Genomic DNA, 11,896 nt, shown 5'->3' on the forward strand with positions numbered 1-11,896 from the left:
GGCGGCGGCGCGCGGGCGGCGGGTGACCTTGGCGGTGCCGCTGCCATGGCCGCCGCCGCTCGGCACGGGGAGGCGGCCGGGGCACCTGCCTCCTCCCCCTCCGGCTCGGCGGGTGCCCGTTTGGCGTCGGGGAGCCAAAGCCCCGCACCGGCGGGGGAAGCTGCGGTGGGGCCCTGCCGGCTGGGAGGAAGGAGCCGAGCAGCGCCTACCTGCAGCCCGGGGCTGGGCTGCGAGCCTGGCCCTCGGGCCCTTCCGCTGTACCAGCGTGTGGTGCCTCATGCCTATATAAACACACATGTGAATATATACGCGCTCCCCGAGTAGCACAGCCCTGCACGGAACCCTCCGAAGCGCCCCTCGGGGGCAGGGAGGTGCCTTGTGCCGCTCTTACCCTCGCTTTTATTAAGCAGGAAGGTATCAACGTGGACCCAGGCAAAAATTTGCCCACGTGGCTCCACGGGTGTCTTTGCTAATGAATTGGCAGCATTTAAGACCCATCGGCTTTCAGCAGGGTCTCGGCAAGCATTCACAGCTGTGTTTGTTACTATTTAAAGGTTTTATTTGTGATAATAAAGCATTTAAATGGAAGCTTGGGTTCAGAAGTAAGTATGCAGAGATCTGTCTTTCTCTACAAGTATTTATTTGTGCCTGTTCATGAGACTTTTCTCAAAACTTTGGGAAATGCTCTATTGCCACATTCTGAGTTTCTTTATAAACCTCAAGTCTGCATTTCTTGAGTCTACAGCACTAGGTCTGGGATATTAGCAAAAATCTGGTGTTTTTTTTTCTTTTTCCTCCTCATTGTGAGCTACAGGTGATCTTGTTCTCACCTTAATAAGATCATGTGATGGCAACCTTTTGCTGCTAAGCTGTAGGATGGTTATCTGGGCCCCCAGCTTGCATTTCGTCCTGCTTGCTGCTGCTCTCTCCCCATCCCTCCCGCCCCCAGAGTTCCGGTTTCGGTGACCACCCCCGTTCTGGGACGTGACCTCCTTGGACGACAATGCTGTCTGATTTGGCTGTAATCTGCATCTTGGTTGCCTTCCTTAGCGTGGGTCTTCACGCGGTCGTGACAGCGTCAGGCCTGTGCGGTTTGAAGTTACGCTTTGCCCATCTAAGTGAGGGTCCTGGCGTGCGCTGTCTCCAAGACGCAGAGTCAAAGCTGGCTTTTCTCACCCTGCTGGCACTGCCTATCGGACACACATCCTCTCTGCTGCCACGGTCCCTTGTTCACTCACAGTCATAGATTTTTTTTATTTTTAATTTCGCTGTGCTGTCAGTCACTGCAGTTCACTCGGGGTGCGTTACTGCGGTGTATGATATCCTCGGTGTGGACGTGTCCACGCTGGCTGATAACGCGTGGTTGAGCTGGCGTGTAGCTGCTCCCAAGCTCGGTAGCATAAATGAAGCTCTGGCCTTGGCAAGTCCCTTACCCTGAGCCCTCCTGGTCCCGAAACCATTCACAGGTGCTTTTGGTTGCCATCAGGAGCTGGGATTACTATGGGAACCTTGCCTTACCTTGCATGCAGCTGAGAGTATGTCACTTCTCCGTTGTGAGTGGTCTCCATAAAATCAGCGAAGCAACAGTAACATTAAGCATCTGTGTAAGTGCCAAATAAACAGTGGAATCATCTATTTTATTTTCTTCTGATAACTTATGTGAAGTACTGCCAGTGACGGTAGTGTGTTTTTTATATCGGTTTTCAGATACGTATAGCATCTCTGCAGGAGTTCAAAGGAACTTAGGTATGAAACATCAAAGAGATATTCTTATTTAAAAGCTCTTCCTGCAGAAGCTTGGAGGACAGTTTAAAAGCAAAATTAAGAACCCCCTGTTGCTTTACATCTGAAGCAGAGTTAAGATGGGGCGAAAAAAAAAATCTAGGAAATCATTTCATGGCTGAGGTCTAATTACTGAACCCTCTGTGAAAAAGTCGCGTTTTGCTAAATTGGAATTCTTTGACCTTGTGGGTAAATGGAAGATGGCTTGGCGTAATCTGTTTATATTTTCAGAAAGCCTTTTAACGAGATCATTCTAATAAGCTAATACAGGAAGGGAGTTGTGATGAGATGTTTTATTCATAACAGAGTGCATCCAAATCTGGATAGGAAATGCGGAAAACAGATGCCTCCCCGCCCTGAAAAGAATGACACAGTAGCTCTTCTTCTTGGCATTGCTGACAACAATGTGCCTGTAAAGTTCTGTACTTGTTACCTTTTCCTAATCATTAACACATATAAAATAAGGGACTTTGTGGAAAGACAATAAAACATGAAATGGAGCTAATTTATTTTTATTTTTATTTTTTAATTCAGTCAAAACCAGAGAGAATTTGTAAGGAAATGGAGATGAAAGCATATTACAGGTAGAGCAATAAAAATACCCTACCTGTAAAAAAAAAAAATGCCGTGGTGGGAAAATTTTAAATCCTTTCACTGTTGCCCGGTTTCTGAATCGGATATGAGCTTGGGAGCAGGCCGTGGTTGTCTTCATGGAAGATCAGTGATGACGTTTGGGTGGGGTGCTGCTGCATTCGGAACAAGAGAGTAATGCCAGGATGCAAAAGTAAAGCAACAAAATAAGGTCACGTGTCCAAACAAGTGATTTATCTTCATTTAGAAGGTGTGCAGGACTGGTTAGACCATCCCATTAAAGTGCCTGCAGCGTTAGGGAGATCCAGAAATAGGTCATGAAAATAAGTAAAGAGCCTGGGAGGATGTTTAGGTGGAGAGACTGAAAATTTTGGAAGTTTTTGCAGGAAGAAAAAAAGAATTGTGACAAAATCATGCAGTACAACAAGTTGTTTGGAGAAAGGAGATGATGTTTTCCCCCGCTTCCAGGGGAAAGAGCATTAACATGTTCTGTGAAGAAAAAGTGGCAGATTCAAAACTGATGAATGAAAATGTGTTCTCACATGCAGGAGTGTGTGATGACGGTGGAGCTGGATGCTATAGCGAGTTCTCAAGAACAGAAGCATTAAATTCAAAGTGAGATTGAAAAAAACACATCAATATTCATGTCTGCGATTGTTCTAATCGCAAGAGAACGACGTGGACATCGAGCTTGCCGTACCGTTCAGTTTTGTGAACGCACGTGTTATTGTGGTCTAGTTTTTGGTAGGTTGTTGGTTATTGCTAGTGCAGAAGTTGTAATCTGCTAGTAAATATTTAGATACCAGATGAAAGAATCAAAATAACTTTTGTTAGTGCGCCTGCTTTGAAATTAGCAGCAGTGGCAGCAGAGGTAATTGCTGGTTAGTGCTCGCCTAGCTTCGGAAGTTCAGTTTAGCGACAGAGAATTACAAGGTTCTAGCGCCTGGCAACGTTTTCCAAGGGGTTGGTGAACCCCAAATTAAAGCTCATCTCACTGTTGTCGAAAGCGTTTGCCACGAGGGAGGTATTCTCTCCGTCGCAAAGCTTTTCATGCAGTTCCGAAACATTCAGTTGCCCCCTGTTGCTGGAGGCAGGAATCCTGGCCTTTTGGACCTCTAGATAGATCTGTGTGAGCGTTCCTGTGTTTCTGTTTTAATGAACTTCAGAGATCCAGGATGCAAGAAAAAGAACCTTCTCAGTTTCACAAAAGATGACTTTGAAGCCTCCCTTTTAAATAACCAGAACTAATGAAAAATATGAGCAATTCAGGACCGCAGAGTTTTACGCTAGCTGCGAACCAAGTCTTGTGTGCATTTGGCCACCTAAGTTTTCTGTAGGTTCAGACAAGAATGAGAACAATGAATTCAATTAGTTATTTAGATTGCGCAAGTAGAGCTGAGCTGATTATTAGCTGGAATTCTGAATAGGTTTTCCATGGTGGAAGCACATTTCTGTATCTTGTGTGAGGAGTTCAAGTAATTCTTTGCTCGATTTGATGTTTACCGTTCTAGGGAGACAAGTTGTTAGACTCTTGGTGAAAGTCGAGTTTGTTTTGCTATAATATTTCCTGTGCTTGCCTTTTGTTGATGTCTGTTCGCCAAGCTGGATGTGAGACACTGCAGCTGGCAGTTTTGATTTTTCACTCCATTTTTGGATGCTGCGACATTCATTCTGGTGGTAAATTTCCAGCTTGAATACATTGGATGTGTGAATGCTGGATCCGTTACAGTGACTTGCGCATTTTAACATGCATTTTAGCGTTTTAATGTTTGTTTTTCTTTGCAGCCCCTGGAGGATAGTAGATGACTGTGGAGGCGCTTTCACAATGGGAGCCATAGGAGGTGGCATCTTYCAAGCTATCAAGGGGTTCAGAAATTCCCCAGTGGTAAGTAGAACAGTTTGACGAGTGCATTAAGAGTGCAATCCTGCTTTCTTTTTCCCTCAACGGTGAAACTTGCTGCGGGAAGGTGAAAGAGAAGAAATCTTTGTGTGTTGAGCAGGAATAATGAATGACCTGCATGCCATAAATCGAAACCAGGAGTCTAAATCTGTGGAAAATATGCGGTAATAATTCTGTGGGGTCTTGGATGAACTCTAGCTGACCGGCAGCAATGCCTTAATGTGGGACAACTGGTGAGGTTGGATGTGTACAGTGCAAGTTAGTGATTATAGTTTTCTGGATTCGATCTTAAAGCCAAWTTTCCTCCTGTTTGTGGATTTATGGAAATGACAGTTATTAAAGAAAGTAATTTAATTGGCATTATCTGTCTCCTGGCTGTTTCTAGCTYAGAGAAGAAAAAACATTTCCCGTTTCTCAGTCGCATTTATTTTCCCTGCTTATGGAAGGCACACAGCAAAAATAGGACAAATCTGTTTCGTGCGTATCTGAGAAATGTTGTGAAAGGGAGAAAACACTTGTTTTTCCTCTCGTATCTGCTGGTTTGAGCTTAGGGAAGTTGCTTATAACTAAAGCAGATAAAATGCTCATAGAAATGTAATATTATAGTATGCAGTTTCCCTCTAGTGCAGTCCCATGGCACTCTTCTGGGTGGATTCCCTGCTCTCCATGGACAGTGTCCTCACTGCAGCTACATGCACCAGTTACCTACCCTAGATGCTGCTGTTTGTTCCACTGGTGTCCTGTGCACAAGTTTGGTGAAGTAACCGGACATCAGAAAGGAAGAAATGATATACATGAAAAATAATACGCTTATTTTTCTAAAAGTGTTATTTTAAATGTCTTGTTCCTTAAAAAAAAAAAAAAAGTAACAGAAAAAATAAAAACCCCATACCACCACCACCAAACCAACCTTGAATTTAAATAGTTGAGTGTCATATCTGATGGCTGTAATTTGCACATGTATTATGGGCATGTGATAAATATCAATGTATATGTAAAATGCAGTCTAAAATGACCGTTTCTAACAGCTTCTGGCCACAGCTGTTGAGGATGCTCAGAAATATGTCTGGCCTGTGGCTGGTTTTGGCTATATACAGTCAGACTGCATGCAAGATTTCACTCTGTTTTATTCTAACTGTCATTTCTGGTTTATTGCAGGGTGTAAACCACCGGCTGCGCGGAAGTTTGACAGCTATTAAAACAAGAGCTCCGCAGTTGGGAGGTAAGTGTAATTTTGTATCATAGTTACAGTCACCTTTCCGTTGGCTGTTGATAGATAACCCAGTATGGGAATATAACGTGGCACCAGCGCAGAGGCGCCTGAGATGCTTTCCAGCAGGCCAGCTGTGTTTCAGCAGGGCTTGTGAGTCCAAACACCGCGTAAATATGGTTCTGTTGCATCCAGAGCTAGTTCAGGTCTGGGAGAAACGTGCTTGTATTCATGGGATGATAAGCCCCAGGGTTAATAATTTGACTTTGAACTTGAACCGGGCCTGTGCAGAGCTGCCTGGGAGCCTGTGCACTGTGCGCACGGTCCGGAGTTGACTGATTAGCCCAGGTCCAGCTCTTGCAGTGAGCTTAGACTGTTGAGAGCAAGGAGCACTGCAGGTGCCTAGGGAAGGCAGCCAAATTGCCTTTGCTGGAAGCAGCCCAGGCCTGCAAACTTCAGTGGTACTGTGGACAATGAAAAAAAAATGGATATCCTAGTTTCCCATCAACTCGCATTAGAGAGAGAGAGAGAGGATTTGTTTTAAAATGAAGATATTTGACTCGTTAGGATTTTAGACTAGTTCCCCTGTGGTCAGCTAGGTAAAGTTCACTCATTTTTGTGGAATGTGTAAAAAAATTCAGAATCACGAAACTGTGACTTGAGTCAAAATGAAATTCTGACCTCTCAAAGGTGGTTCAGCATCGAAGTGTGCCCAAAGAGCTGCTCGTTTCCCGTTATGCTATTCTGACAGGCAAATTGAATTATGATATTATAAAAGGAGAAAATGGGAGAGTGATGCGGAGCAGGGGAACGTGGTGGCTGCAGCCTATGGTGACTGTGCAAAGAGAGAGGAATTCACCCTCCTGTTTCTGCATGATTTTTGTCTAGTATTAAGCTTTCAAAGGCATTAAGACACTTTAAAATTTGCGTTCTGAAAACTGTCACATTCTCTTTGTGTCTGGCATATGATACCAACCAATACTAATCTCTTGAGATGCCAGAAACAGTATTAGGATAAGATGCTGAATTGCTGTACCTCATTCTCTGTGAGTAAATATGTTTAAAACATTACTTCAGTTTTTTCTATATGAAAGTTCTCTGGGTGAATGGACCTTCATTAGGATGGAAGTTCCATTATAATCACTGATATTTGGCAAGTTTTCTGTTATTAATTGGAATTAGAGGTTTATATAGGTATGTATGTATGTCATTGGGCAAGTTTTTTCTCAATATAGATTTTTTTTTTTTTAAACCCATGTTTTGTTGATGGCTTTGTCTGGTTCTTTCTGAGTTTGAATATACTTTCATGTCTGAGAGCAAGTGTGCTAATATGTCACCATCTCTTTATTATATGGCTCCAGTATAACAATAGCTGGCTTGCCTGCTTTGTCTAAACTGTTCTTTGTTTTTTTTTTCCAACTTTCTAATAGGTAGCTTTGCTGTCTGGGGAGGACTCTTCTCCATGATTGACTGCAGCATGGTAAGAATGAGAGGTAAAGAAGATCCGTGGAATTCGATCACAAGTGGAGCCCTGACTGGAGCCATATTAGCTGCGAGAAGTAAGAAATGAAGCTCTAGGAAGATATTAATTGAAAAAGTTCCATATTCTAAATGTACAGGTCTTGTCATTACAGTGAAGCAAAAGCATATGATATCTGGACTGGAATTTCCTTATAAGCACAGCAGATTGAAAGATAATCTTAAACCTTTGTCCTGTGCTTATGAAAGTAATAATTACGTTCTCAAACATTACCGGTGTTCTTTTGTTTCCTTGAGGCGGGGGGGGAGTTGCCTAGTAATTATCCTTTTATTGGTGATGTTAATGAGGCTTAATGGATGCAAAATTGCTGCTTCTGAGTCTGCTCATAGGAGAGATTATAACTATAAAAAGAGAACTATAATATGCCAAGTAATGCATCAAAAAAAAGAAAAAAAKGATGTGTTTTGTACTTTTTATTTTTAGATGGACCTGTTGCCATGGTTGGATCTGCTGCAATGGGAGGAATTCTCCTAGCTTTAATTGAAGGAGCCGGTATTTTGTTAACAAGATTTGCATCCACACAGTTTCCGAATGGTAAGGAACCATCAGATTATGGTATTGCAAGGCTTTTATAATGCAATTTGAAAATGTGCACGCTGAAGAATAGCCATTTTGAGGAAACAAAGTAAGCAAACGTCYTTTTCCAGTTTTGAAACTCCAGCATCTCTAAGATCATGTTCCATTATATCTTTAGAGTCCAGTTCTCCAGGTGTATGTACAGTTGAGTTATTAAAAAAATGACTAGATAAATACTATAGGTGTGGATTTGCCTGCTGTGCACTTCYTTCTCTTTCATTTCAACATCTTTTATTTTTTTCTATTCCCCCACTTAACAAGCATTCTTTTAAACACTCAAGCATCCAAAAGAGGTATGGTGATAGCAATTCTACCGCAAAGCACGTGTGGTGCCCTACAAGTAGCTTTCTGTTCAGTGGTGCTCTCTGTTTCAGCTTGTCGCCTAAACTAAAAAAGATGCTGATGAGCTTCGTAGGCATTAACATGGTGTCTCTAACCAATTGTTTGGTTGTATAGCATATATAGAAATTCCTTATATATATTCCCAGGGAAAAAATGCTGAAGGTTTAGTTCAAGCATTGTTTGTATCTGTGTGTGATTCATAAGGATGCAAACTGGCCCAAAGACTGTGGTCTTTAGTACTGTACCTCTTCCACGCATCAGTCTTATAATGCAGTAAATCTGCTCTGCCAGTTGCTTAGAGAAGCTGCTCCGGAGGAGGAAGCCAGCTCATAAGGTTGGAGAAAGGCAGGAAGGAGCTGCACATGGCTGGTGACACAAAAGGTTTTCTAGTTTTCTGTCTGTGGGATGACGATTCTAGAGAAATCTGCGCATACTTGAACTGACAGACAAGATTGGTTAGCACGCAGCAGCGCAAAGGCGTAGAAACGTGGTGTGCTCGAGGGTTTTGAAGGCCCAGTGGGACGCGGGTCAGTTCTGGGGCTTCGGCAGAAGGAGAAGATAATTTGGGATTCATCTGAGCAAAATACGCTGGTGTGGGTGGTGTTAATAGACACCYCAACCCCGTCCTGCTGACTCAAGCCCAGATGGGACTTGCAGATACTTGCCGCTGAGAGCCTGGACCCTGCCTGACAGAGAGCAGGGATGTCCCTGGTATCCACGTGCTGATACGACTGTGCAATCAATCTTCTGCCTTGTCCCCTCATACATCCACACAACCCTGTCGCATGGGGGCRGAAGTATTTTAGTCAGCAGGTGCATCGTGGGGAACAGAACAGGTTTGAGAGAATAGCGAGCAGCAGGTTGTGGGCAAGACAGATTATTCCAGCAGGCTGGATATGGTTTCTGTGCAAACGTGCGGATGACCCCGGTTTAAATGAAGCGATAAGGATCGGTAGGCAGAGACAAATGAAAGATTTCAAAGAGGGGCAGTCGTCATGGTGATGGTGTTTTTCTTTTTTAAACCATTGCAAAAACTGGAGCCGCTTTTTTTTCTTAAAGTAAAATGCAAGCTGAGACTTCAGTTAGCCAGGTCTGTAACAACTTACGTAAATACTTGTCCATGCAAAATACTAAATACTGGAATGGTATTCCTAGCTGCTGGTGTCCCTCCAGCCTAAAAACAGGGGTCTGGTTATGTTTCCAGACTGAATCATAACTGTTTTGCTGAGGAGAGAGTGCTTTTCATATGTATTCTCTAATATTTATACGGTAAGAGTGACCAGTCCTCTTAAAGTTCAGTGCGATGGGAAATCCTAGACTGTACTGACTTCTGCATTGATGGTATTACATTTTGTGTGTATGCACTTTGTGTGTGTTCTTTTGATGAGATTTTCCCATATTTTCCCATATTTTTACCCATATTTTCCAGAATGCAGAGAGGGGAAATAGGAAGTGTGATGGCTCAGGATATGCAAAGCTGGTTGACCTGTGGTTGTGTTRTGATAAAAGCTGTGTAGATACAGCTGTGTTTATTGTAACACCCTGGTTGCAGTAGTGCTGTGCGCTCTTCGGATAGTACGCGTCAAAGTAACGTGCCAGCCTCAGTTGCCCCACCTTGTTTTGGAAGGAATATAGACAAAAACACTGGTSTAGAAAGGACTAGTACTAAGCCGCTAATTCCCGATAGAATCCCTCTTTCAGGTTTGTTCACTGGTGTTTTGTGCAGTCTAAATTATTGTAATTTCTTATCTTAATACAAAAACATTTTTAAAATAACCTTCTTTAGTGAAAGGGTATCATCCAAGTGTTACAATTTAATCTCTCAAGTTGGCGTACAGTAAAAAGTACGGCTTCCCTCTAGCAGCACGTTAGTAAGATGAGTCGGGAAGCTGACTCCACAGTCATTTGTTCCGTTCCACCGGCTTTCTTTATTGTCGGGCAAGTTACCGTGGGCAGACTTTTACAAGGTGCCCAAGTTCAACTGAAGGGCAGTAAGGCAGAAGTGTCTAGCTCCTTTAGGGGACTGAAAATGTGTACCTCGCCCTGCTCTGTCTCGTCTCCCTATATATAAAGGAGTAAAAATATCTTCCCTATTGGAGTGAGACTATTGATGCGTAAAGCTCTTGAAATTCTCTGAATGAAAAAGTCAAATGTAAAGTCTTGTTATTGGCTTCATTAATTTCAGAAGGGATTTATATTAAAAAAAAACAACTGCGGATGTATATCATGCTTTTAGTATGAAGAATCTTTTGTCTTTTTGTATTTCTTATTCGCCTTTTTTCTATTGCCTTCTTCACAGGCCCTCAGTTTTCAGATGACCCCTCCCAGTTGCAGCCCTCTCCATTTGGCGACTACAGACAATACCAGTGATTATCCTCATTCTGCTAGTTCATATTGTTACGTGAGCTGTAATTTAAAATGCTGGAGGACCAAGATGCGGTATGTTGTAACACCAGTTGTAGGCTCTCACACAAACTATGCCAAGAGGACCTTCGGCGCTTTCCAGTGTAAAGCGGCACAGGAGAACTTTTGGAAGATGATCGATATATTTATTCGTAATAGATTCCATTGCTGTAATGTTAATATGTGTCTGATAGAATACATGGAGATTTAAGACAAGGACCAAATGGAGTCTTGTAATCCTTTGGACGTGGACTGAAATGAATTTCTTTGGAGTCTTCTCCGAGCTGTGGCATTAACCATCAACGATGAAAGCATCTGGAGTTTAGCCTCTTCTCTGTGAGGTTTAGGTTGCAACACAGATTTCAGCTTAAGGCAAAGAATACATCTACATACAGTCCTGTTTTACACTCCTGAGGCGAATATCATTGGGAGGATATGCAAGCCAGTGAAAGTTACTTCCAGCAATATATTTTCCACGTTTTTCTGTTTTCTACATTATCGCCATGCAAAATAAGTTCTTCAGTTAAAGCAGAATCTCTCTGTTGCGGATCCACAGGCTGCAGCGTACTTCTGGCCTTCCTGTAAACTGCCAAGGCCCTGAGCCCCTCTTTGCAAGAGGCGGCAGCTTGGTAATTCTGTGCTGAGACCGGAGCTTTGGCTTCAGCTCCGCTGCTGCTTACTGTGGCTCCCGCAACAAGCCCCAAAGGGAACAGCGTAGAAAGCTTCCCCTCCTGAACTCTTCAGTGAGGAGATGGCCGTAGGAGCCCAGAACAAAAGGAGATGAGAAAAAATACGGAGGTCTGTGGGGCCGGAGGGGTGAAGCAAATTCTACCTGTATTCATGCTGTCATTGCAGCCTCTCTTGCCCTGACGTCTTGGATCCTGTCCTCCCGCTGCTCTGGAAAGAAGCGTCAGTACAACATTTACTCTGTGTTTTTGTTCTTAAAACTCCAGGCGTGGAGGCATGTTCCCTTTTGCCAGCGGTTACAAAATTGTATCCAGCGGGGTTTTCTGTTGTACGTCCTAATTAACGCTACTGCTTGCTGGCAGTTTGTGGTAGAATATTCATACTCGCACACTTGCTTTTGTAATATTCTCTGAGCCACTTCGCGGCTTTCCTTCTGCCCGGGAAGGTGCTTAATCTCCGCACCCTCTGCGAAGAAACTAAATCAGACCTGTTTAATAGATAGAGAGGATGAACACAACACAAAAGTGGTCACTGTAACGTTTGGTCAACGGGTGAATTAGGATTGTACGGCGTGTGCATGCAGTAGTAAGATCCTGAATGTAGGGCTCCTATGTCCTGCCGTTCTGTAAAAGTGAGATTTGTCATGCCTGTTTCCATCATCTTGCCTGTCCTAAAACTCCTCCAGGACTACTGTGCCTTGCTTTCTGACCGCCTGGTACTTTAGTGTTTAGTTTAGTTGCTGCTGGTGTGTAATTTTCAAAACTCTTTAGCAAAAAAACACTGTATTGGCGAAGATGTCGTTGCGCTTTGCTGCTTACTTGGTTCCTCAGGTAAAGACAATTTTTGTGATTGATTGACGGCGCTC

General features: G+C 43.3%; 1 protein-coding gene across 1 annotated transcript; it reads left to right on the top strand.

Moving 5' to 3' along the window:
* The first annotated feature begins 4,158 nt into the window (after positions 1-4,158).
* On the top strand, positions 4,159-10,560 carry TIMM17A (translocase of inner mitochondrial membrane 17A). The gene is made up of 5 exons (XM_026063800.1): positions 4,159-4,258; positions 5,432-5,495; positions 6,914-7,042; positions 7,447-7,557; positions 10,241-10,560. The coding sequence occupies exons 1-5, from the start codon at positions 4,199-4,201 to the stop codon at positions 10,309-10,311; spliced, it is 435 nt and encodes a 144-aa protein (XP_025919585.1). The 5' UTR covers positions 4,159-4,198; the 3' UTR covers positions 10,312-10,560.
* The last annotated feature ends 1,336 nt before the right edge of the window (positions 10,561-11,896 follow it).

Source organism: Apteryx rowi, unplaced genomic scaffold (assembly GCF_003343035.1).
Source record: "Apteryx rowi isolate R43461 unplaced genomic scaffold, aptRow1 scaffold_200, whole genome shotgun sequence".
NCBI lineage: Eukaryota > Metazoa > Chordata > Aves > Apterygiformes > Apterygidae > Apteryx > Apteryx rowi.